The 27,510-nt window shown below is 35.6% G+C and overlaps 2 protein-coding genes and 1 long non-coding RNA gene across 9 annotated transcripts; all 3 read left to right on the plus strand.

Annotated features, from left to right (window-relative positions):
* The first annotated feature begins 20 nt into the window (after positions 1–20).
* Positions 21–27,510, plus strand: LOC113062219 (uncharacterized). Its single transcript, XR_003278515.1, has 2 exons — positions 21–285; positions 27,350–27,510. It is a non-coding gene; the product is annotated as an uncharacterized LOC113062219 (long non-coding RNA).
* On the plus strand, positions 1,227–15,531 carry LOC113062215 (uncharacterized). 6 transcript variants are annotated; one of them, XM_026231910.1, is made up of 10 exons: positions 1,227–1,600; positions 2,412–2,542; positions 11,657–13,327; positions 13,422–13,630; positions 13,710–13,764; positions 13,884–14,011; positions 14,093–14,325; positions 14,644–14,803; positions 14,941–15,051; positions 15,194–15,449. In XM_026231910.1, the coding sequence occupies exons 3-9, from the start codon at positions 11,703–11,705 to the stop codon at positions 15,039–15,041; spliced, it is 2,511 nt and encodes an 836-aa protein (XP_026087695.1). In that variant the 5' UTR covers positions 1,227–1,600; positions 2,412–2,542; positions 11,657–11,702; the 3' UTR covers positions 15,042–15,051; positions 15,194–15,449. The 6 variants fall into 6 exon arrangements, with proteins under 6 accessions (XP_026087695.1, XP_026087699.1, XP_026087697.1 ...); XM_026231914.1 differs by having other exon boundaries at positions 1,230–1,600; positions 11,811–13,327; XM_026231912.1 differs by lacking the exon at positions 1,227–1,600 and having other exon boundaries at positions 2,027–2,542; positions 15,194–15,531.
* On the plus strand, positions 15,192–26,328 carry LOC113062216 (uncharacterized). 2 transcript variants are annotated; one of them, XM_026231917.1, is made up of 9 exons: positions 15,192–15,242; positions 19,954–20,084; positions 23,112–23,320; positions 23,407–23,461; positions 23,555–23,691; positions 23,779–24,005; positions 25,100–25,259; positions 25,494–25,604; positions 25,941–26,328. In XM_026231917.1, exons 3-9 carry the CDS (start codon positions 23,119–23,121, stop codon positions 26,021–26,023), a joined length of 975 nt encoding a protein of 324 aa, XP_026087702.1. In that variant the 5' UTR covers positions 15,192–15,242; positions 19,954–20,084; positions 23,112–23,118; the 3' UTR covers positions 26,024–26,328. The 2 variants fall into 2 exon arrangements, with proteins under 2 accessions (XP_026087702.1, XP_026087703.1); XM_026231918.1 differs by having other exon boundaries at positions 23,116–23,320.

Below are 27,510 nucleotides of genomic sequence, written 5' to 3' on the forward strand. Positions count from 1 at the left end.
AATGGCTGCCCACTGCTCTGGGTGTGTGTTCGCGGTTTGTGTGTGTTCGCTGTGTGTGTGTGTGCACTTTGGATGGGTTAAATGCAGAGCACAAATTCTGAGTATGGTTCCCAATACTTGGCTGAATGTCACTTTCACTAATATGTTAAACCAGGAGAAAACAGAGAACTTAAACATAAAGATGAATGACAATGAGCCTTTGTGCTTCTTTGCTGGACTATGACTGAATGGTATAGGCTCTCTCTCTCTATATGATAACCTTATATTAGTGCAGAAAGACTCAAGGTATAGGCTCTTGTTTCTCCATTAGAGGGAAGCCTAACCTCACAAAACAAACATTTGACTGCTGTGAGACATTTTTGATTTGATCATTTCCCCTGGAGTTTACCACTGGGATGAAAGTGTAGGTCAAGCCATTATACAAGTGTGCTGCTGATGAACAATAAAAAAATAAAAAATACAGAAATAAGGCCTCCTAGAAATGGAAGCCTGAAGCCAGTGCTGAAGCGGTCTCATATGAAGCACCAGGTGAAACCAGGTTTCAGTGAAACCGCTCTCTTGCCCTTAAATTTACTCAGACAATTCAGCAGTGACTGCCCGCGCTCATTCATAATCTGCACGAGCATGGCCATATGTCTATTTCCATAGCAAAAAAAAAAAAAACAGATCCTCTGCACAGGGGAGAGTTTGCTGTGTCTGAGCACCAGATCACTGTGCTCACACAACCATGCTCGAGAGTGAGCTAGAATCAGCCAGTAGTCGAGGTAGTTGAGGATACAGACACCACATTCCCTGAGAGAAGCCAGGCCTACCTCTGTGACTGTCGTACAGACGGGGGAAGACAGAGCCAACCCGAATGGGAGAACCTTGTACTGATATGCCAGCCCCTTGAAAGCAAACAGAAGAAACAGTCTCTGTCTGGGAGAATCTCTCAAGCATCCAAAATATCGACCCATACGAGCTCCCTGCAGCAGCACAGAGACCTGGACCATTTACCTCCATGCACCCAGATGGACATTGGGAATTATACTGTTTTTGGTTTAAGTTAAGTGTTTCCATTTTATAAGTGTTTCCAGAAATGACCATGCTGGGGAAAGACTTAAAAAAATACAAAGTAAGTAAGTTAATACACACATTTTTTATGAAATTCATTGTGCTGTTGTTGTTTACAGCCTTGGTTTATTTGCTCTGCCTTAGGATTGCAAGTGTCTTGGGACAGGTCGAGGGAGTGAGTGGAAGCTGGTGGAGATATTCAGGAAGGACATCAAATATATATATAGAATTACATTATTCAAGGTGCATCACTTTCGCCTCCATTATGACAGAAAACATAAAAACAAACAAAAATGATCAATTATGGTCCCACCTATCCTGGCAGGATTGTCCTCTCATCAGCTCTCCTCTAGCACTGTTGCTAATCAACCAAGCGGTAATCGGGAACACCTGGTGGTGGAATTGGGAAATCCTGCAAAGGCAGAGCATCTCATGCACTTCGGAGGGCCCTTCGTGCACTTCTGACACCTGGCCTTCGAAGTCTGTGGCCTTCAAAGTGTGCGCACTTAACTTTGGGACACTTTGGGAGCATCCACTACAGACCACGGTTTGGATTGTTTGAGAAACATCGGTGCTACACAGATCTATCACCATATGAAATCATAGTGAAATCAATAGCAGACGATTCTTTGTTTTTAAATTGAGAAGACAGAAAACACTGGGGTCTAAATATTGGGTTAATGGAAAAACAATTTAACTTGATTATTTTAAGTTTGATTAATTTAATGTAAGTTGTATTGACTTGTACAGTTAATTTGATTAAAATTAGGCAACAACTTTTTTTTTTACAGTGAACCGAGTATTTATAAGTTTTAAAATAAAATAACCCACATTTGTTTGAATAGGCTAAATCAACTAAAAACAAACAAAAAATGCATTTATATATTATAAATATATATATATATATATATTTTTTTTTTCTCAATATTTCTAATTTCTGATCCCTTTACAAACTTAGCAAAACATTAAGCATTAGAGCCCCATCTATATTTATAAATAGTATTAATAATCAAATTAATATTCAGTAATTAAATATCATCACAGCTTTTGCTTATATTCAAAATTGACTATGCTTCATTTTCATTGATTTCCCTAAGGGGAAATGGCAAGCTTTAAAAGCAAACAACATGCAAACTCTTGTGTTTCCTCATTAACCCTTGCATTTTATAAAATGACTACTGCTGATGATGTCCATACTGTCCCTAAAAAAGGAGCCGAGTGGTTTTAGATTAATCATCTTCCTAAAAAATTAATAATAAATAAGCATGCAATACATATGTATGATACTGATTTTGTTAAGTATAAAAGTCATATAAAATGTGCTAAGGAGACTCTTATTCTTTTTTTTATTTCCCTAGCTTTCATTTCACTTGAAGTCCACACCCCGAAAGTGAATCAGCTCTTACGTCAGACGTCTCACTCTGCTCAACACAACAGTTGAATCGACGGCAGTTTCCTATCTTACAGGCAGTATCCTGCTAGACAAAAGGTAACATTCTCTTCAAATTATTAAGATGTTTAAAGTTAACTAAAATTCCAAAACTTATTTTGTCAAAAATATTTTCTGTTCTTTTTTAGCTTACTTTTTCCCAAAACAAACTATAGACATACATATTACTACTAATTTATTTAGCGAGCATTCAACATCAACATTTAGTTTTTATCTCTCTGTACGATCCTTTATGCTCAACTTAGAATTTGTATACAAGCAAGACATTAGAGGCATTCACATGGGGTATACTGTATATGATATTAAAAAAAATTTTTTTTGAAAGGGGCTTTACCTTTAAAAAAACAACTGATGTTTAATAGATGTTATACATGATCAAAAGCTTATTTGTTAATATAGTGCAGCACCTTTGCTGTTACTGATATGGGTAAAGTCAGGTTTGGTTGTATGGATAGTTGGATTAATGGAAGTGTACTGGGTAAGTTCACTGATCATACAGGAACACTGTTCAAACTGTTTATATGTTGCAACATTTTGATAAATGAAGAAGCATTTTCTTGAAAAACTGATTTGTTTTCTCCTGTTGTTGTTTGATTCAAGGGAAATCCTGTTTAAGCATTTAGAGCTTGTGGTTAGTTGTAACAGATATGGTTTAAAAATTTCTGTAACACTTTAGAATAGGTGACACTTGTTAACTATTAACCATGACATTTATCTCAATAAATTCTCAATTTGCTGCTTAATAATAGTTAGTAAGGTAGTGGTTAGGTTTAGGTACTGGGATATAGAATAAAGTCAAGTAGAATATGGCATTTATATTTTCTTATTTAGCACTAATACATTGCTAATATTCTAGTAATATGCATGCTAATAAGCAACTAATAAGTGTTACCTATTCTAAAGTGTTACCAAAATGGGTATAACTAAACTTTCAGTATTTAGTTGCCGTATCAACACTATATAAAGAAAAAAATATTCCAAAATTAAAAATCTTTTGAAGATGTCGCTGAACATTTATTCAACCATAGCAAAAGTAAATTTCTGACTGAAGTAATTTTTTCATCTCAGTTTTTAGTGTTTATTTTAAAAAGACAAATATGTTATTATTTTAATCTCCAATCTGTTATTTGTCAGTTTAGATTTTTTAATTTTTCACTAGCTAGCAGAAGACTAACCGGTTTTAAATGGGAATAGGGAATGTTGTAACTGCGTTATTTTTAAACTATGCTATTATTTGAGATAAGCAATGTAATTTACACTAATTATTTTTTTATTTTAATTAGAAACAATGAGAAAAAGTCAATGTTCAGAATTTTCAAGAAATGTAAAGCATTTTGGCTGGTCTGTTTGTTTTGTGTTCAACTGTCAAACTTTGCTTATTTTTAATTCTTAAAAAAAGGCCATTATTTTATTCGTAAAAGTTAATTTTATTTTATTGACAAAACATTTTACAGTAACTCGTCTTGTATGTGTATGTGTATATATATATATATATATATATATTTTTTTTTTTTTTCTTCAGTAGATCAGATAACATTTTAAGTTGTCAAAGGGTCAAGTTACAACGTGCCCCTTCCCTTTTTTATTTTTTCCATTACGCAATTGCAGACAGAGCTAGAATGGAATTGTAATATAATGCGCTTTGTACTGTAATGTTTCTCACTGGTGGATGAGACATGAATCTGACACTGTTGCATTCAACCATCCACCAAAGCCGTTTCTCAATGTGTCACTGGTAACAGTCATCCACTGAAGATGAGTTGTAGATGAACCCATGGTCAGTTTTAATTCCAAATAAACAAACTAAACAGACCATGACTTGACTAATGTACATTTATACATTTATAAGACAGTACTTTGTGTTACATTACTTCACAGAAAAAACAGTTAGCCTTATACTAATTTTATAATACAAAAAACTGATGGCAAATTTGACATCTTTCTGTCTGTATTCAATGTCTCAATGTTTTTTATTTTGGATATCCATACACGATTTTGAAAAGAAAAAAAATTCTTCGCTGTTAGAACAAATGGGAACACAAAAATTATATTTGTTGTAGTTTCGGTTCACCATAATAGAGATGTTTACCCAACTATGACAAAAACTTCAGAGAACACTGGAAATCTGAAAAGGGTCTATTAATGCTAAACACACACTATTTAGCCCAACAATACAATAATAGTGAAGCAATATTTAATATATATTTTAGGGGTGGCCGGTTCAACTTTTTTATGGTTCGGTTTGTTTCACGGTTTTAGAGTCACGGTCTCAGTACAGTTTGGTATGCGCTATGTTTACGGTAAAACGATACTTTCATAATAATAATAATAATAATAATATTTTATCCAACTACACGCAACAGCACAAATAAATACAATAGAGTAAATAGGCAATACAAAAAATAAATAGTGATTTTTCTTTACGTAAGTTTATAGGTACAGAAATTGAATAAAGTAATCAAATGTAAAACAGCATTGCATATTGAATTGTATAAATTTAAGATTATTATTTATTAAAGTTACAAAAGCTTTTCAATCAAGAGCAGTGAGTAATTTCTTTGTTGTTGCTATTCGATTAATATAAAGACTATGGGCCCTAATTTAATGATCTAAATGCAAAGTGTAAAGCGTACAGCGCTGGTGCACTCAGGGCGTGTCCAAATCCACTTTTGCTATTTTAAAGGGATAGTTCACTCTCAGATTAAATTTTGGTATGTTTTAGCTTACCTCAAGGACATCCAAAATGTAGGTTTCTATGTTTCTACATAATGGATGTCTATGGTCACCACCTCAAAGAGCATGCACAGAGGAGTCAAAATTAAACAATTCCCCATCGTAAGTACACATTGATGACCTAAGACACGAAACGTAATTTGTGTCAATTTGCCCATTTAAACTAAATACTTGATCTCAATACGTGATCGTCCCCTCATTCTGACTACCCCCCACCTCACCCAAGAAGAGTGTGAAAATAGATTTCTATTGAAATGAATGAAATATAATGGTTTATTTAAAAAGCATAGTTGCCAAATGCATAGGCTTTCTAGCATATGATGCTACTAGCCTACAGCAACAATTCAGGACAGTCCTTTTCACAACACAAAGTCGTATTTAATCTAATTTAATTGTTGCTCTGACACAAATTCCTATGCAAGTGGTGCAACTAAGAAAGCAGCTCTCTCTCTCTCTCTCTCTCTCTCTCTCTCTCTCTCTCTCTCTCTCTCTCTCTCTCTCTCTCTCTCTCTCTCTCTCTCTCTCTCTCTCTCTCTCACTTTCACTTTCACTTCCGGTGCGAGCGTGAGTGTGCAGAGCGTGTGGGTGAGAGCTCTTCGGTGAGTCTGAGTAAATCTAATCTTTTTTCTTTCTGGCTTTTTTTCTGATCTTTCGTTTGATTGTTTTTTTTTTTTTTTTTGTGCGATTTGGGTTTTTTTTGTAGTTGTTTTGGGCCGCGTGCCACCTTACCGGGAGCATGACGGCCCCACACGCACGGTGTTGTTTGGGTTCATTGACCCGGCGTCATGGCGTGAAAGTGGCGTCCGCGGTTAGTGTAGAGAAGTGCTGTCTTGCAGTGGGAGAGGTAGTTGGGCATGAAAACATTATGTCTGCCTCCAGGATGAATAATGCCACTGTGGTATTTCTCAGTACTGTTGAAAAGGCTAATGAATTAGTTGAGGCAGGAATAGTTATTGATGATCTGTTTAATGCTGTACTTCCGCTGTCAACACCTTCAAAGAAAGTCACGCTATCTAATGTACCGCCGTTTTTAAGTGATGAGATACTAGGTAAGGCTTTGTCTCGCTATGGAAAACTTGTCTCTCCCATTAAAAAGATCCCTATCGGTGGTGGATCGCCTTTATTGAAGCATGTCGTTTCATTTAGGCGGTTTGTCTACATGGTAGTGAATGATGATGCTGATATGGATCTGTCTTTGCACTTTCGGGCGGATGACTATGATTACATCATTTACGTGACATCGGGAAACATGAGATGTTTTAGTTGTGGACAAACTAATCATTTAATTCGTGATTGTCCCGGGAAAAATTCAACCAATGTGTCAGGTGGTGGTGACGTCAGAAGCGATGTCCTTAGTGCTGAAACGGAGCCGGTTGACGAGACTCCGGGTGAGTCAGCGACAGGGTTACAAATCTCAGAGGATAGAAGTGATGGTGTTCCTGCGATCGCTGTAACTGAAGAACCTGCGCCTGAAAGCACAGTTACTGATGTTACATTAGTTGTGTCTAATGTTCAGGAGGGGGGAGCCGTTATTGAGACAGAGAAGCATTTAAACGATGCTCTCGATGTTGAGCTGCAGCCTGCTGTGGAGAGCGTAGGTGACGTCATTCCAGTGGAAACAGTGCAGGCAGATTTTAAAGTCCCGTTAAAGAGGAGGAAGCCTGGTAGAACTGGGATTGATAGACACGCAAAAAAATCAGATAAAAGTGAGTTGTATGAAGATACGGAAAGTGATAGTACATCATCTGATTCAAGTGTTTGTCTTTCTCAGAGTGATTTTTCTGGTCATTACGAGGTTGATGATATTAAACTGTTTCTTAGAGCTACTAAGAATAAGAGGGGTGTGTGCATTGATGAATTTTTTCCTAATACAGAGCAGTTTGTTGAGAATACTAAGGCTTTCATGATGGAGGGATCCTTTACAAATAAAGAGGTCTACAGGTTAAAAAAAATAGTGAGGAAACTTAACTCTGAGCGTAGTAATGAGGATAGGGGGGAAACCTAATTCCATGGCTTTTAGTGGGGTTTTTTTGTGGACATTGTTTTTCTTTTTTTTCTTTTCTTTAAGCATGTGTCACGTTAATGTTGCTACTCTGAATGTGAATGGTGCCAGAGATATGTATAAAAGAGCAGCATTATTTGAAATAATTCATCAGAAAAAAATTGATGTTATGCTGTTACAAGAGACACATACTGATGTTATTAATGCTGCTGATTGGGCAGTGGAATGGAATGGGGTTGCTGTTCTAAGTCACAATACCACAATTAGTGGTGGAGTCGCTGTTCTCTTCGCTAAGGGTTTCAGCCCACACTCTTATCAGGTTGAAGAGGTTATTAAAGGTAGACTTTTAAAAGTAAGAGCCTCTTTTGAAAATGTTGTCTTTGTTTTTATTTGTGTGTATATACCAACTTCAGCTGTTGAGAGAATGCTTTTTTTAAGTACTTTGTCTTCTATCTTACAAAATGTTGCTGATGACGAGTATTTAATTTTGGGTGGTGATTTTAATTGCACAGAGTCTAATCTGGACAGAAATCATGTGGAACCTCATGTACCCTCACGTCAGCGTCTTGTTCAGTTAAAAAAAACACATGAATTAATTGATATTTGGAGGCAGCTTAATGGAGAGCAAAGGCAATACACTTGGTCTCATGTTCGTGGTAACACAATTTCTTTAGCAAGACTGGATAAGTTTTATGTTTTTAAACATCATGGGAGTATTGTTGAGAGCTGTTTTATTATTCCATCGGGTCTTTCAGATCATAGTATGGTGCAGTGTGGTATCTGTTTTAATTCTATCAAGCCAAAGAGTGCCTATTGGCACTTAAATACCACTTTATTGGATGACAAGTGTTTTAGGGAAAGTTTTAAATATTTTTGGAGCATGTTTAAAACTACAAAGAATTCTTTTAGAACACTGCAGCAATGGTGGGACTTTGGGAAAGTCCAGATAAAGCAACTATGTCAACAATACTCTCAGAACGTCACTAGAGAGGTAACCCTGAGTTTGAGCTCCTTAGAGACTGATATTTTAAAATTGCAAGAATTGGCTCACTTGCCTGAGGTGGAGTCTCTTATAAAAAATAAGACGACTCAGCTATCTGACCTTTTAGGGCTTAAAACGCAGGGTGCTCTGGTCAGGTCACGTTTTCTAAGCATAAATGAAATGGATGTACCATCAAGGTTTTTCTTTAGCTTGGAAAAGAAAAATGGGCAGAATAGAGTTATTCATGCCTTACGGTCTGAATCTGGAGCATTGTTAACTGACCCTAAGGATATCCGTAAGAGAGCAGCTAATTTTTATGAGTCTTTATATAAAAATGAACTGAGTCCAGATTATAGGTGTGACAGTGCTTTTTTTAAAAATCTTCCTCAAGTGGCGGAGGAAGTCAACGCAAAGATCTCAGGTGCTGTGACCATGGAGGAACTGGTTAAAGCCCTCCAAGGTATGGCGCTGGGAAAAGCACCAGGGATTGATGGTCTGCCTGTTGACTTTTATAAGTCCCTTTGGTCAGAGATTGGAGAGGACTTGCTAGAGGTACTGAATGACAGTTTAGCCGGAGGGTTTCTGCCTTTGAGTTGCCGCAGAGCGGTCCTGACTCTCCTACCCAAGAAGGGTGATCTGACGGACATCAGGTGCTGGCGACCGGTCTCCCTCCTGTGTGGCGACTACAAGCTGCTCTCTAAGGTCTTAGCAAATCGATTGGCAGAGGTTATGGACCAGGTAATTCATCCTGATCAGACATACTGCGTCCCCGGGAGGTCAATTTTTGATAATGTTTTTCTGATTCGTGACCTTCTTGATGTCTCTAAGAGGCTAAATCTAGATTATGGCCTTATATCATTAGATCAAGAGAAAGCCTTTGATCGCGTTGAGCACACTTATTTATGGAGAGTTCTGGAAGCCTTTGGTTTTTGCAAAACCTTTATAGATCAGGTGAAAGTTCTCTATAGTGACGTTCAGAGCATTCTCAAGGTTAACGGTGGTTTGTGTGCTCCTTTTAAAGCCTGCAGAGGTATTAGACAGGGGTGCTCCCTTTCTGGTATGCTCTATTCTTTGGCCATAGAGCCTTTATTACAACAAATTAGGTTGAAACTAGAGGGTATTTCTTTGCCATCGTGTAATTGCAACTTTTCATTATCAGCGTATGCTGATGATTTAGTAGTAATGATTAGTAAGCAAAGTGATGTGCAGGTTTTATTCGAATTGCTTGGAGATTTTAAAACCTTGTCTTCCGCTAATGTAAACTGGAATAAGAGTGAAGCCCTTCTGATAGGAAGCTGGGAAGGTGGAAAACCACAACTCCCTTCTGGTTTACAGTGGGGAAAAGAAGGATTTAGATATTTGGGGGTTTTTCTGGGTGAGGAGACAGTAGTACAGAAAAACTGGGAAGGTTTAATTGAAAAAGTCAAAGGACGCCTAGACAAGTGGAAGCATTTGTCTCCAAAATTATCATATAGAGGACGCGTTTTAATTGTTAACAACTTGGTGGCGTCTTCCTTATGGCATAGGTTTGCCTGTGTAGATCCTCCTTTGCAATTACTTTTAAAAATTCAGACTCTCATGGTGAACTTTTTTTGGGATAGGTTACACTGGGTTTCACAAAATGTATTGTTTTTGCCTAAGGAGGAGGGTGGACAAGGACTAATGCATCTTCAAAGCAGGATTGCAGCCTTTCGGTTGCAGTTTGTGCAAAGACAGCTGGATGGACCTTCAAACTGTAACTGGCGCGCTGTTTCATGCCTGATTCTACGGAGCTTTGCAGGTTTGGGACTTGACAAAGCACTTTTCCTAATGGATCCCCTAAAACTGGACACCTCTAAGTTGCCAATTTTTTATAAGAATACTTTTAAAGTTTGGAGTATCTTTTTTTGTCCAGCGTTCAGATAGCTCACCTTCTCTTTTCTGGTTACTGGAAGAGCCTTTAATCCATGGCGCCCGGTTGGATTTAATGGATAGTTCCTGTTTTCCTGGACTCAGTAGGGTGTTGGTGGGACATGACGTTCTCACTCTGAGTCAGCTACTGAGCATTGTGGGGCCAGATTTCAAGGATGAAGTAGCTCTAGCTCAACACTTGGGAATCAGGTCTATTCGTCTTGTTAACCAGTTGCTCATGAAATGGAAAGCTGCTCTTGAAACAACTGAAATGGAATTGTTAACGGAATATTGTGTAGGTTCTTGTGTTGCAAATCCCAAAGACTCCTTTCCTCGTTTATCTTTGGCTATAAATGTTGAAGGGATTATTTCCCCCTTTTTTAAAAATTCTGCATCTCTGTGTAAAGACTTTTTTTTAAGTGCTGGTAAATCTTTGTACAGGTCTTGTGTTTTAGTGTTTAGCAAAAATGTCTTAAGTGCAAGAGTTGATACTCCCTGGCGTGATGTTTTTAAACTGGACGAAGGCGTAAAGCCTGAGTGGAGTTCTTTGTATAAACCACCGTTAACCAAGAGAACAGGTGATTTACAGTGGAAGATCATTCATGGTGCTGTTGCGGTTAACGCTTTTGTGTCAGTTTTAAACCCTGAAGTTGACTCTGGATGTCCTTTTTGCTCTACTAGAGAAACCATTTTTCATGTGTTCATGAATTGTTGTAGACTACAACCTTTGTTTGAAGTTGTAAGCGATGTTTTTATGAGGTGCAATGAGACCTTTTCTCTGGAGACATTTATTTTGGGGTACAAGTATGTGAGAAAAAAAAGTGTTGTCTGTCAGCTTCTGAATTTTGTTCTAGGCCAAGCCAAGCTGACCATTTTTTTAAGTAGGAAAAAGAAAATAGAACAGAATCTTAATCAGAATATGGTTGCCTTGTTTTCTAACCTGGTGAAGTCAAGAGTTATGGTAGTTTTTTTATATTATAAGTCCATTGATGATTTTGTTACATTTGAATGTATTTGGTGCTACAAGGAGGCTCTGTGCTCTGTTTTTGAAGGCGAATTGATTTTTGTGCTGTGATTTTTTTTTTTTTCATTTTTATTTTGTACATTTATACTTTGGTGTAAAAGTCTGGTATGATAAATACTAGGTAATGTCTTGTACACTGTGTTGTAATAAAAGTTTTGTTAAAATCCTCTGTCTCTCTGTCTCTCTGTCTCTCTGTCTCTCTGTCTCTCTGTCTCTCTGTCTCTCTGTCTCTCTGTCTCTCTGTCTCTCTGTCTCTCTGTCTCTCTAGCCCAAACTTTAGAATTCAAAAGGATAAGTAAACGTAGACAGCATAGAATGAAAAATTAAGAGAATAGCACTATAGCAACCAAAATTAAAACACAAACTAAACATAAACCTTCAATCCAATTAATCACTTTTTGGATAAAATGTCTAAAAGTTGTAAAATGCTCCTATTACTGTCAGTAAACCATGAAAGTCTTTGTAACTCACTCAGAATGCAAAACATAAGTTCCTACCCTCCTCACTCTTTGTTTTCGACAGAACTTACTAAGCTGAGGACCTTTGGTCTGTGAGAGCAGATCTGTCAATGGCGTCAGAGACCATAAAATTCATCACTTGGAATGTTAATGGACTTAAACAAAACAGAGACCAAAAATTTCAAGAACTACAAAATGCAGACATTGTTTTCTTACAGGAGACGCACATCGGAGCAGGGGACGAACATATGAAAGACTATAAAGATGAGTGGCATATTTACTACACAAAGTACACCTCCTCCAGCAAGGGAACAGCCATACTAGTGAGGAAAAGCCTAGATTTTGAACACACAAGTGATGAAAAAGATAACTGTGGAGCTTATGTTGTGCTAAAATGCAAACTGAAAGGTCAGCCATACACTTTGGTTAGTGTTTATAACCATCACGCAGACGAAAAAACCCTTGACAATCTTTCAAGGTACCTGCAGTCAATGACCACAGGACTGCTGGTGATCGGTGGAGATTTCAACACAGTTCTGAATCCATTTATTGACAAAAAATTTAATAAATGCAAGAAGATAAAGAACGGAAATCAACGTAAACTGCTCTTATATGTGAATAAATTCATGAAATCTCTTCAGCTGGTTGATATCTGGAGAAGAAAGAACCCCATAAAGCAGGATTATACGTACTACATAAGAGACACCCCTGTGTCCAGACTGGATTACTTCTTAATTCCAGAAGAATGTATGTGGCGTGTAAAAAGTTGTGACATTACAAACTCAGAGAGGCCCGACCATCAGCCTGTGTTTTTAGAGATCAACAACATCCCTGCAATGACTTTTCAGAAAGATTTCTATATACCAACAATCTTCCAATGGCTGAAGCTAAAACAGCATCTTTTTACAGATGAGACAGGTTCATCTCTGGGTAGAGAAAGCTCACATGCAGTCAGTGAAGTTGACATTTTCTCAGCTGTAAATTCTCTTCAAGTGTCAGACACACCGAGACCAGACGGCATCCCAGTTTCCTTCTACAAAGACAACATGCAGGATTTAATTCAATATATAAAGATGCTCTATAACAGAATCCACAGTGGTGCATTTAACTGCTCTGAGAAACACTTTAATGAAACTGTGAAAAGTCCCCATGACAATAGTCAACACTTCTTTAACGTTGATTACCTTGTCATTGCAACTATTCTGGCAAAACGTCTAGGTGATTACTTGGAGTCTCAGTCAAAGGATCATGCACCAAAAGATTTAGCTACTGTCATGATCACTCCCAAAACATTCTGCACTGAGATGAGGTTGTCTCATATTCAGGATGAAATAGAAAAGCAAAAACGGTCAAATCCAACTCTGTATCAGGATTTCCTAATTGTGAAAAACCTTCTTAGAGATGCACCAGAAGCAGATACTGAATCTGTAGATGATTCAATCGAGAGAGACAAACTGCTGGATCAGGGCTGCCCTTTGACCCCAGTTCTCATTATGCTGGCTTTGAAATGCTTTGGCTCTGCATTAGCTGGGCGTTTAAAACAGCAGGATATTCTAGTTTTCAAAGAAAGCGTGATACTTTGCATCCAACCTGAGGACCTTGAGAAAGTATTAGCTGCTGTGAGGGAAAGATCCAATGAAGTGTTTTACATTGAGGAATTACACAGAGGAAATGTTAATGGTAAACAATTAAAGTGCTTGGGAAATGAGTCTATGGCTGAGGATTGGAAAAAAAGGGAAGCAGGTTTTAACTGGTCAATTAATGGTAAAATTAAGCACTCACAATCAGAGATAATTATGTTTTGTTGTTTTCTTTTCTCCCTCCTATAGACTGACCATGTATGCAATTGTTACTCTGCAAGACTCAGATGAGGTGGTGGTGGCACCAACAAACTGGCTGAGCCTAGACAAGAAACAATGTTACTGGCCCCCATTCAAATCACCAGACAAGTGCATGGAAGCTGTTCAGAACAGAATTAAACCTGAAACAGGAGGGAAACCATGGGAGAAACTGAACATCAGCTTTCACGGAGAACATGGTAATGGTCACTATTTTAAAACAACTTAATTTAACAATAAGTTTTCAAACAATATAATATAATATTCATCTTACTGCAGTCACTTTTGAGAAGGCAAAAGAGGGGCAAAAAGAAACCAAAGAGCAGAAAGAACGGTAAGTAACAGACACTTTTGTTTCCAAAAACAAAAGTTGTTCAGATTATTTTATTTATAAAAAGGCCAAATAATTCATTTGTGCTGTTTTGTTAAAGTTTTGTTTCTTTTAAAATAAAGGTCTTATCTATTAGCCACTGGATTCCCTGGAATACTAAAAAGACAACGACTTGAATGCAATCAAGAAATGTTAAAACAACAACTTCTTCCTGAACCATCTGCATCTACATCCAGAATGCCGGCTGATGGTGAGTCAACGTTTTTTTGTCATAATCAGTTTTAAAAGTTTTTTCTTTTTTTGTATTTACTGCAGAACTCATTTTACACAGCAGACAAGGATGAGCTCCTCCAAATGCTGAGAGACATCAAGAGCACGGTTCAGGAAAACTCTGCTATGCTAAAGAAACTATTAAAAGACAATACAGTTTCTGAGGTCCCTAGCAGTACCAGCATTCCTCCTAAAGATGTTAAAACAAAGCTAAAACTGCCTCTTAGAACCATTAAAGATGTTGCCAGGATTGAAAGAATGCTCACAAAGAATGCAACAACACACGAAAAATATGTGAGTTGACACAGCATTTAAAGAAAGGGATAAAGTACACTCAGCCAGCCATTATAGCAAAATATCCTCTCAGCTGTAGCTCCTGTAAGGGGTTTATTCTGCAATAATGGCTGTACATTATTCCTTGGCTACTTACTTATTAAATAAATAAAATAAATGGATATGAAATACACAATTATAATATTAATGCAGATTCATTATTTCTCCTCTACTGTACATAGATATTTTGTGGTCTATATATATCTAAATTCCAAAACATGTAATAATCATTAACAACACTTAATAAAAAGTTATAAAATAGTATTTATTTTTTCATAGGTAAGATGTTTGTCAAGACTTGGAGGTTTTGGGCAAAAGGATGTGATTAAGAATATAATGCAGCATCTCCTAACAGATGATCTGGCCTCGAAGTTTAACTGGCAGGGGAGGGGAAATAAAAAGCCTTTCTCTAAGCTTATTTTAACAGATGTGATCAGAGGTAAGCACTGCTGAACGAACACTTACACCACATATATGCGTTTTGTCTTCTTAAGAGTGTACAAGAGCAGCTGTGAGTTTAAAGCACTAACATCCAACAAATTTCCAATGAATTCTTCAACAAGTTTTCTCTTTCAGATGCTGCATTAAAACAAAGTGTTACGAGGATAGACTGTGATGCTGAAATTAAAAATTATTTGTGGTCCATATGTGATCGAATCGGTCGGGGTAGACCATGAGATTGTGTAGGTAAGTAATAAATATTATGTAATATTGTCCCACTTTCTATAGGCTGATTTTCTACCTAATGGTTTTGATAAAGTATACTTCTATGTTAAGGAACCTGGATTTATTTGTTTAATGATCATTGTATACTTCCTTCCCCCTTCAGGTTTGACTTCAGATGTGACTTCTGCCATGCTGCTGGACAGTAGCTTCCAGTCAGTGACCGGAATGTCTTTTGACTATATTTGAGTTTTGGAACATTTATTCATAGGTCACTTAAGCTTAACTGCCTACACATTAGACATTAATTTTGTAAAGAACAATACAGTATGTATACTAATCTAGCTAGCCACTTTGTACTTCAAATATTGGGTCTTGACATAAAATGCTTATAACACTCATAATTTTTAATCAATGTTAATGTAATTATATATATATATATAGACGGTTTCATCGGGCGCACGCGCCTGGACCTAAGTTAACTTCCGGTCTGTGTTGTGTATATCGGTCTGGCTGCATTGCCTTCTACAAACGCAGTTAAAGCCAAGGTGATGAGTAGACTGAAGTTGGGCTCAGGTGGCTGTGCTGCGGGATGTGTTTCCCATACATTTATTTATTTTTGGAGACTCCCCACAATTTTAAAACTGATCGAACGTTACATAACGTACTGCATGTTTAATAATAATAATTCCTTACATTTATGTTTAAATATCAAAACGAGGCACGGGTGTTTTTATATCGCTGTATTTCTGAAAGAAGACTTGCATGTTATATGCGTGATAAAGCAGCGTGTGAGCGTACCAGCTCTGCTTTGTTTACAGCTGTTACTGGGGAAACCTCTATTTCTCGCGCTTTATGTCTATGCTTTAAAACATCTCCTGCTGGCAAATAATGAATTAGCATTTTCATTAAGTCCGCCTGATCCACACAGAAAACACATTTTGTTTGTTATCAAAAAATATCTACTTTGTTTATGTTGATGCCGTTGAAACCGTATATATATATATATATATATATATATAATTATATGCCTTTTTTTTAAACAAATAAAGTCTTAAAATAGTCAAATTCTAGTGGATGACAAACATGTGACTACTGGCAAATGCACAGTGTTGTGAATCCAGTCCCATATCATTCTTCCCGCTCAGCACGAGAGGTCTCCATCACCTTCTCCTCTCACAATCCATTTCCCATAATCCCCAACCTAGGAACTGATTACAGTCACACCTGTTTCCTATCAGATTACAGTACACCTGGTCATTTTAATGTGTTTTTGCTGATTAGATATCTATCTGATTTATTAAAACATTTCCATTTACACTTGGCCACAAAACGGATAGAAATACGATCTTAATTCCTGCACTATATTTAAATTTAATTGAGTTCACTTCAACGAAATCAAAAGATAAGTGCTGCATTTTATTTATTATCAGCTCTTTTCAAGTACAAAACCCGCAGTAAGAGAGCGTGCAGCGTAAGCACTGGAAAGATAGGTTAGTCACAATACTTTTAATGAAGATGATTGTGTGTTGAGCATCTTATTCTCAGTTTTATTTGTGGCCGTTTGCATGTCGGCTTGCTGAAGGGATGTTCAGCTACTTGTCCGTGGCAATGCGTGTTGCATTAGCGCTGTCACATCGGACTATAATGCCATATAGACTATAACACACTCTCACATGTTTATTATTTTAACTTTTTAGGAAGAGTAAAATTTGTTTATGTGGTTTGCACAACCAGATGCATTTACACTTGTCCAGTTTCATCTGGAATGCATCCCAGACCACCTCCTTAAGTGGTTTGTGCGATCACATTTATATACCAGCAAACATTTCAACTTTTCATGACTTTTGAAAAGACATTCATGTGTTTGCTAGCCTATCACTTATTTTTGTGACTAAATGCCTGACATTTAAGCCAATAAAATGTAGACTTTATGATTGTATTTATGCCCATGTGTGATGATAAATGAGCATGTTGTGTTTTCGTTTACAAATGAAACTACGTGAATTAATAATTCCTCAATGAAACACTATAATAATAATAATATACAAATATTACAGGAAAAAGACGATCAGTTAATGGACTTACAAGACTGAACGATAGATAGAAAAGTTTTCTTGTAGGCATGTTTTATATTATGCACTTTATTTATTAACGTAACATTTATTCATGATAAACTTCATTTGAATGCTGCCCATCGCATGTAATACAGGAAGCCAATGCCAATGGTTAATATAATAATTTAATGATGTAATAACTTCTAAAAATTAAATATGAATGAATCAATCTCCGATAATCCCAGATTGCTATGGTCAAGCAGGTTTGTTTAAACATTATTCATAAACATTAAACATAATTCATAGCCACGGGAAAGATATGTCATTCCCTCAACATAAGAAGTTGTGGCCACATGCAACGGATGTCTTTCCCTCAACATAGAAGCTCGAGGCCACGATATATTATCACGTTCCAACAAGTTATGTCATGGCCACAATAAATCCAAAGTTGCGTCCCAAACTGAAACTACAACACAGAAAAATATAAAGTTATATCAAGACACCCAAATAAAAAAAATGTATAAACAAAAATAATCGGTTTAAAGTCTACATTACAGATACAAAGAAAAAACAGCAACTAAATGTCAATAATCCAAAAGGGAGTATGAGATCACTTTTCAAATAAATTCAGCTCTTTCAAATACATTTGTATCTTTACATTTTTTTTAAACTATCAATAAACTGAAGAGAATCCATATATGAATGTACATCAACCATAAAAACCTTCAAACAAGGTTTAGAATTATTTATTTTACTTTTATGGATATGAAACCTACCAAATAAAATCATAAGATTCAGCATAAAGTCAACTGTTTGATTCAGAATAAAATAAAATAATAAGTCAAATCACAACTATAACCAGTTTTTCTCTTGGACATACAATGATAAGTCTCCTCAAAACGTTTTTGAATGGTAACATTCATTAAAAATATGTACCAACAAAACTGATGCAAAATTGTGGTGATCTCAGTGGGAGATCAAATCTGTTTTTGTCATGCTTCTCACCATTTGGCGGGTTCTTTTAAATATTCTTTTAAATAACGTCAACGTCGCTTGATTGTGCCATCCCAAAAAAGCACAAAGTCACTTTTACAGACTTTTAAATTAAATGTTACCTCCTGGCGGAATGACCTTAGCCATCTTTAAGATTTGGCTTAAAACCCATCTCTTCCCTCTTTATTTGACCCTCTAACTTTAACACTCACTATTCTAATTCTATTCTTTAAAAAATCTAACTACCTTTCTAATCTTTTTGTATTCTATTTTCTTTTCATTTACTATGCAATTGTATATGTATGTGCGTGTGTATGTGTAAAGACCTCTAACTAGCTTGCTCTATTCTTTTATTTTTTTTATTCTATCTGTTTTCTTTTAATTTATTATATTAGTTAAAAACCCATGCTACGTGTACTGTGTTAACCTAACTGAGACTTGTTATAGCACTTATATATCATTGCTCTTTTTGTTGTTTTTGATTGCTTCCACTGTCTTCATCTGTAAGTCGCTTTGGATAAAAGCGTCTGCTAAATGAATAAATGTAAATGTAAATGTAAAAAAGTTTAAAGGTGACATTCTATAATCAGGTAGTTCAACAGAAGGGAAATGGAGATGGAGGTGGAAACAAACTAATTTCTGTAGTTTATTTTTGTGATGCAAAAATTAAATGAATGATTTGTATTCATTTTTTTTGTAGTGTAATTTATTTGTAAATGAGCCTGAGTACATTCTGTACTTATATTGGCATGTACATAAAAGAGAAGTACTCCAGGGCGAGCAGCCAACAGCCACAAGTCAGGGAAGTGAAAACTGGGAAAGAGAGAAAAAGAGAAACTGTTAAGAGCTATGACAAAGTACTTAGTAGAAGAAATATTGATGTACTTTAGTAAACTACTTTTAGTAACTATTAACACCACATTGGGGAAAAACTACTAGTCATATTTAAATATTAACTTGGGAATAGTTCACCCAAAAATGAAAATTCCAAACAACTTAGGGGTTAATAAATGATTACAGAATTTTAATTTTTAGCTTAACTATCCTTTAAGTAAAAAGTATTATATTCCATAATCTAATGTAGGCTACGTAAGGTATAAGTATATTAGAGTGAAAGTATGTACAATATTGTTATGAAAAAGATCATATGTAGCCTAATGTACTTATTTTTTACAGTGTACCGAATATTTATAAGTTTAAAAAAATAAAAATAAATAACCCATATAGTTTTTAGAGTACATCTATTTTTTTATTATGCACAACCGTTAATCATAGCAGTGAGTGTTTACTTATCAAAATTGACTGCTTAAAAAAATTAGCCTATTATAATTTTTTTATATTTCTATTTTTGTAATGCAGAAGTGCAATTCATGACTCTTTTAAGTAAAATATTTTTTACAAGGGTAATTAATAATAAATGAAAGCATTAAGCTAAACATCTTTTTTTTAAATATTTGTAATTTCTAACCACTTTACAATCTTAGAAAAACATTAAGCATCAGAGCCCCATCTATATTTATAAATAGTCATTAGTAATCAAATTAATATTCAGTAATTAAATATCATAGCTTTTGCTTATATTCAAAATTGACTATGCTTCATTTTCATTGGTTTCCCTAAGGAAAAATGGCAAGCTTTTAAAAACAAACAACATGCAAACTCTTGTGTTTCCTTATTAACCCTTGCATTTTATAAAATGACTACTGCTGATGATGTCCATACTGTCCCTAAAAATGGAGCTGAGTGGTGTGAAATTAAACATCTTCCAAAACAAGCAAACAAACAAAACATCCTATACATATGTATGATACTGATTTTATTAGGTATAAAAGTCATATAAAATGTGCTAAGGAGACTTTCTCTTTAATTTCCCTAGCTTTCACTTTCTGAGAAGTCCACACCCCGAAAGTGAATCGGCTCTTACGTCAGACGTCTCACTCTGCTCAACACAACAGTTGAATCGACGGCAGTTTCCTGTCTTGCAGACATTATCCTGAGAGATAAAAGGTAACGTTCTCTTCAAATTATTAAGATGTTTAAAGTTAACTAAAATTCCAGAACTTATTTTGTCAAAAATATTTTCTGTTCTCTTTTAGCTTACTTTTCCAAAACAAACTATAGACATAAATATTACTACTAATTTATCTAACGAGCATTCAGCATCAGCATTTAGTTTTATATCTCTCTGTACTATACTTTATGCTCAACTTAGAATTTGTATACAAGCAAGACATTCAAGGCACTCACATGGGGTATATATAATATTCAAAACCTATTTTTTTTAAAAAGGGCTATACCTTTAAAAACACAACTGTTGTTTTATAATTAAAATTATTATTTCAGTTTATCATTTTTGGAGATGGCTTTTTTCCACACTATAATGTATGATTTAAAATGTTGAATATATGTAATTTGTGGAACAGTGGTACAAGTGGAACTCTTTATTAACTAAATCAGATTAAAAAACGGAAGCAGGTATAAGATCATATCCAAGGTACTCTTGATATATTTCAAAGACACTTAATTTCCAAGAAGTAACATTATTTTAATGATATGCATGCATCAAATAAGCTGCTCATGTTTTCATCCGAGACAACCACCTGGTTAAACAGGGAGTGGCAATTGTGGTAGAAACAGTCACATGGTCTGTTTGATTTCAGTCTGTTAGCAAGTGTAACACAACATTAATGCTAAAACCATACAGTGAACAAAAACAACTATAATAATAATAATAACAATAATAATTGAACAAGAAAATTGTGTTTCTACAATATTTAGTAGTAGTTTATATGTGGTGACTGTCAGTTTATTTGCATATGACAGAAATTTTCAGAAAAATTTATACAAGACGTAGTCAACCAGAAGATGAACACTATAAACAGAAATTATTATGTGATTGCATAGTAAGTAGCAATATTTGTTAGTTCTGTTTGTTGTATCAGGGTTAGCATCATCTGAGGTCCTCTGAAGGGTTTGCATCATCTGTTCTCAGGTGTTCTGGATCCAGACTGGAGCTTGTGTAAATCCTAGTTACCATGGGATATAAATCCCATGGTAAAAAAGAGAAACAAATAGAGACCTAATTAGCGTAGCTGCTGTTCCAACCAAGTCAAATTAATCAGTTTAACCCAAGCTAAAGAATAATAATGCACTTTTGATCAGATACAATGATGGATTGTAGTGTGGTATGTTAGTTAGGAACCCAGGAGCTAAACCATTTAGGGCCTTATAGGTAAGTAATGATAATTTTTAACTTATACAGAACTTAATATGTAACCAGTGCAAAGACTGGAAAACTGAGGTAATATGATCATATTTTCTTGACCTGGCAAGCCTCTGCATTTTGTATTATCTGTAGCTTATTTACTGAAGATGCAGGACAAGTGCATTACAATAATCCAGTCTAGAGGTCATGAACGCATGGACTAGCCTCTCTGCTTCAGAAACAGGCAACATATTTCATAGCTTGGCAATGTTTCTAAAATGGAAAAATGCTGTTTTTGTAACATGGTAAAAATGGTTTTCAAAAGACAATTTGCTGTGTTATATAACACCCAGTTTCATCTGGTCTCATTGAGATATATAGTTGAGTATCATCAGCATAACAGTGGAAACTAATTCTGTATTTTCTAATAATATTACCAAGGGGCAACATGTATATTGAAAATAGCAGAGGACCTAGGACAGATCCTTGTGGCACTACATATTTTACTGGTGATAGATGAGATTACTCCCCATTTAAATATTCAAAGTGGTAGCGATCAGACAGGTAGGATCTAAACCATGTTAGAGCCTGCCCTTGAATTCCTGTATAGTTTTGTAATCAATCTATGAGTATGTCATGATCTATGATGTCAAACACAGCACTAAGATCAAGTAAAACTAGCAAGGAGATGCAGCTTTGATCTGACGCAAGAAGCAAGTAATTTGTAATTTAAACAAGTGCAGTTTCTGTGCTAAGATGGGGCCTGAAACCTGACATTCTTCATGCAGATATTTTTTTTTGCAGGAAAAAACACAACTGAGCAGCAGGACAATTAATAATCAATACAAATTAGTTAGTAAATTAGTAAACCTCCTTGCCCCACCCTAGAACTGCCCCTGTATTAGTGTGAACAAAACAGCAGGAAACATTCATAAAAACAACAACAACAAAAAATAATAATATTTGAATTTGCATGAATTATGTAAATGGCCGGTGTCATAAGAATCACAGCATTTTACTGAAAGGTGATGAATTTACAGGTATTAACACCATTAAGTAATTGATCACAAAGTTTATTGACAGATCACAAGCAATTACTTGGCAAAAATGTAGACTCTTCATTGAATGTAAAGTACTTTGATTTTGTGAGTCTGTATTAAATGTATTCAATTCAATGTGATAAATGATCTCTGCTTGCAGTGCATCAGTCACGCTTGCCAGGAAAGTGAGTGAGAAAACACTGAAATACACAGTTTGATCAATTCATATGTCATCAGTACCAGTTGACTTCCATGCTGTAGTACGATTGTGTTCACATCAGAAACAACCTTTTAGCCAGACTCATGTATGATTCCCAGGTGTGCATCTTAGTATAGAAAACAGCGATCACATTAACCAAACAAACCATCAAACCAACCCAGGTGCATACCAAAACTGTTCATGTGAAGCCTACATAAGACCACATTTTCAGACTTTTGTCTGTCACAACTATTTCAGGTCTTAAACTAATAGCCTCTACTAATGAGCTGCCGACTTGAATCTGGTGCATTTGATTAAGATGACATGCAAAATGTGCAATGTTGGAGGGGCTCCACATTAGGAACTACTCTAGACATCGGAAAAATAATAACTGTACAGTAAACTATGAAATTTAAAATGTTGACCTTTTAATGATTTTTAATTTGTGAAAGAATCAATTTCTTACTAAATAAGTACCCCCCCCCCCATATTTCCAATTTACTATAAAATTTATAATATTTATTTTTCAATCAGCGCTAAATACTGTCTTGTTTTGGTTCCTTTTCTATCTCTCTATTTTTCCCCACAAGGCACACCATGTATGCAGTTGTTACTCTGCAAGACTCAGATGAGGTGGTGGTGGCACCAACAAACTGGCTGAGTCTAGACAAGAAACAATGTTACTGGCCCCCATTCAAATCACCAGACAAGTGCATGGAAGCTGTTCAGAACAGAATTAAACCTGAAACAGGAGGGAAACCATGGGAGAAACTGAACATTAGCTTTCACGGAGAACATGGTAATGGTCACTATTTTAAAACAACTTAATTATTTACTGTCTAATACATTTTCAAATAAAATAAAATAATATTCATCCTATTGCAGTCACTTTTGAGAAGGCAAAAGAGGGGCAAAAAGAAACCAAAGAACAGAAAGAACGGTAAGTAACAGACTTGCATTACCCCCCCCCCCCCCCCCCCCCCCCCCCCCCAAAAAAAAAAAAATTGAACTTTGAAAGATTTTTCAAATAAAGGTCATATCTATTAGCCACTGGATTCCCTGGAATGCTAAAAAGACAAAGACTTGAAAGAATTCAAGGAATGTCAAATAATTATCTACAACCACTTCCTGCAGTAACACCTGCATCGACATCCAGAATGACAGCTGATGGTGAGTCAACTTCATTTGACATAATCAATATGAGAATATGATTTTTTTATTTTCTATAATTATAGCACACCTCATTTTACACAACAGACCTGGATGAGCTCCTCGAAATGCTGAGAGACATCAAGAGCACGGTTCAGGAAAACAATGCTATGTTAAAGAAACTACTAAAAGACAATACAGTTTCTGAAGCCCCCAGCAGTACAAGCGTGCCTTCAAAAGCTATTAAAGCAAACCTAAAACTGCCTCTTGGAACCTTTGAAGATATGGCCATGAGTGAAAGAGAGCTCAGCACCGCAACAACACGGAAAAAATATGTGAGTCGACACAGCATTTATTTAAAGGGATACTGTATATACAGTATTGTTCAAAATAATAGCAGTACAATGTGACTAACCAGAATAATCAAGGTTTTTCGTATATTTTTTTATTGCTACGTGGCAAACAAGTTACCAGTAGGTTCAGTAGATTCTCAGAAAACAAATGAGACCCAGCATTCATGATATGCACGCTATTAAGGCTGTGCAATTGGGCAATTAGTTGAATTAGTTGAAAGGTGTGTTCAAAAAAATAGCAGTGTGGCATTCAATCACTGAGGTCATGAGTAAACGGGCAAAGTCTTGGTTCCAAACCAACAAAATTAATGTTATGGAGTGGCCAGCCCAATCTCCAGACCTTAATCCAATTGAGAACATGTGGGGTGATATCAAAAATGCTGTTTCTGAAGCAAAACCAAGAAATGTGAATGAATTGTGGAATGTTGTTAAAGAATCATGGAGTGGAATAACAGCTGAGAGGTGCCACAAGTTGGTTGACTCCATGCCACACAGATGTCAAGCAGTTTTAAAAAACTGTGGTCATACAACTAAATATTAGTTTAGTGATTCACAGGATTGCTAAATCCCAGAAAAAAAAAATGTTTGTACAAAATAGTTTTGAGTTTGTACAGTCAAAGGTAGACACTGCTATTTTTTTGAACACACCCCTTTCAACTAATTGCCCAATTGCACAGCCTTAAGAGCGTGCATATCATGAATGCTGGGTCTTGTTTGTTTTCTGACAATCTACTGAACCTACTGGTAACTTGTTTGCCACGTAGCAATAAAAAATATACTAAAAACCTTGATTATTCTGGTTAGTCACATTGTACTGCTATTATTTTGAACAATACTATATATATATATATATATATATATATATATATATATATATATATATATATATATATATATATATATATATATATATTCTGATTTGAATCAAAATTATTTTAGTATCTTTCTATGAAATGCTTAAATCATGCTTAAAGTATATAAATATTTATAACGGTATAGTTTGATGTCATTATACAAAATATTTGAGACTTTAAAAGCAATGTATTGGAATCACATATAAAAAAAATTCTTCACAGGTCAAATTTTTGTCAGGACTTGGAGGTTTTGGCCCCAAGGATGTGATTAAGAATATTATGCAGCAAGTTATAACAGATGATCTGGCTAAGGAGTTCAACTGGCAGGGGAGAGGAGAAAAAAGACCCTTCTCTCATCTTATTTTAACAGATGTGATCCGAGGTAAACTCACCGCTGCATGAACACTTCCCACGAATCAAGAATGTTTGTATTTTGTCTGCAATTGTCTTTACTTTCAAATCAAAACAAATGCAGATAAATAAAATGTATTTAAAGAACTCTGAGGCAAATTTGACATAAATAATGTACAAACTATTTACAGCTGTGAGTATGAGGCTCTATAGAACAAATGCTTGAGAATTTCCAATTATTTTATAATCAAGTTTCTTTTTTCAGATGCTGCATTCAAACGAAGTGTAAACAGGGCTGAGTGTGAAAATGAAATAAAAAAATATTTGAGTTACACAGCTGACAGACTCGGTCGGAAGCGACTAAGAGAACAAGGAGGTGAGTGATACAGATGTTATAGATGTCACGTGAATGCACTCATTGGATTATATTTCAGATATAGATCAGCTTCTGACATACATACAGGGATTTCCTTGGTTTTGATTTTATTAAGCTGACTTCAAAAATAATGCAATGTTGAATACTTAGATCAAATACAATGTGCTTGTATACCTATGGCATGAGTATGTATAGGACATTTTATAATTTTTTGTAATTGTGTTGAAAACCCCAATAATGGTGGTCTTCACTTATTGAATAGACAACTCTATAGAAAACCTCTTTTTTAATCATCCTTTTTAGTATATTCTGCAAAATAACCTCCTCCCCCTTCAGGTCCTGGGCTTGAGAATCCAAATGAGATTTCCCCCTCACTGATGCCAGAGACAGACATACCTTGGGACATTTTGGGATTTTGATCATCAATTTATAATTTATTTCACTTGGACATTACTAAATTAATTGTCATGTTTTCAGTCATATCCCAGCAGTGGGAAGCATGCTTGTCTGATGCAATATCTAAAATATTAATTTTATATGTATATTTTTTATTATTATTATTTTATTTTTTTTGTAGACTACAGTATATATGTCTTTTTCAATGTTTCATTCAAAATAAACCAGAATTACAGAAGATTTCTCCTTCTTTTCCAGTGCAGGATTTTAAACTTACACTAGTGAATTTACTGTATTTATGATCAAAATAAAGATACACCAATATGTTTTTGCTGGCTCCCATCCCAGTTATTTTGGATGTCATATACTGACACTTTCTGGTAGTTCTGTTAGCATAGAATGCAAACAATTACCTCCAGTTATATTTGCATTTATTTATTTATCTTTTAACTATAAACCTTGTTTACCTGTTATCACATTTTAACACATATTTTGATTTCTTTCTGTCAAACATTAAATATATGTTAAGTTAAATGTTTAGTCAGTGAGTTCATGAAATGTGTCTTAGTAATTGAAAAATCTGTTAGAAATGCTAGCAGTGCTCAATTTAACTTACCAACTAAATAGTCACCTTGACTTACAAACCAAACCAAATCTTCTTTCTGGGAGAATGTACTGTATGTGGCCTGTCTGAAGTTGTGAAATCAGAGACTCAAAGATGTGACCATTGTTCTGTGTCCTTGGAAACACCAGTGCTTCCATAATGCTTATTACATCCTGACACACAATCAGATACACAACGATTAAATGCAAAAAGTTATGCTTTGAAAGAAAAGACAGGTTCATCACTGTTTGAAGAATGCTCACAGACAGTCAGTGAGGATGATAATGTGTCAGCTTTACAAGTGTCAAACACTCTGAGACCAGACTACATCCCAGTTTCCTTCTACAAAGACAACATTCAGGATCTAATTCAATATATAAAGATGATCTATGACAGAATCCACAACGGGTGCATTTAACTGCTCTGAGAAACACTTTAATGAAACTGTGTAAAGTCCACATGATGATAATCAACACCAAACCCCAAACCGTAGCATAAATGGCTGCCCACTGCTCCGGGTGTGTGTGCACTTTGGATGGGTTAAATGCAGAGCATGAATTCTGAGTATGGGACCCAATACAGAGCATGAATTCTGAGTATGGGTCCCAATACTTGGCTGAATGTAACTTTTACTAATATGTTAAAGCAGGAGAAAACAGAGAACTTAAACATAAATCTAAATAAAGCTGAATGAAAATGAGCCTTTGTGCATCTTGGCTGGGCTGTGACTGAATGCAGACTCAAGGTATAGGCTCTTGTTTCTCCATTAGAGGGCAGCCTAACCTCACAAAACAAACATTTGACTGCTGTGAGCCTTTTTTGATTTGATCATTTCCCCTGGAGTTTACCTCTGGGATGAAAGTGTAGGTCAAGCCATTATACAAGTGTGCTGCTGATGAAAAATAA

The sequence above is a fragment of the Carassius auratus genome, chromosome 44 (genome assembly GCF_003368295.1).
Source record: "Carassius auratus strain Wakin chromosome 44, ASM336829v1, whole genome shotgun sequence".
NCBI classification, from domain to species: domain Eukaryota; kingdom Metazoa; phylum Chordata; class Actinopteri; order Cypriniformes; family Cyprinidae; genus Carassius; species Carassius auratus.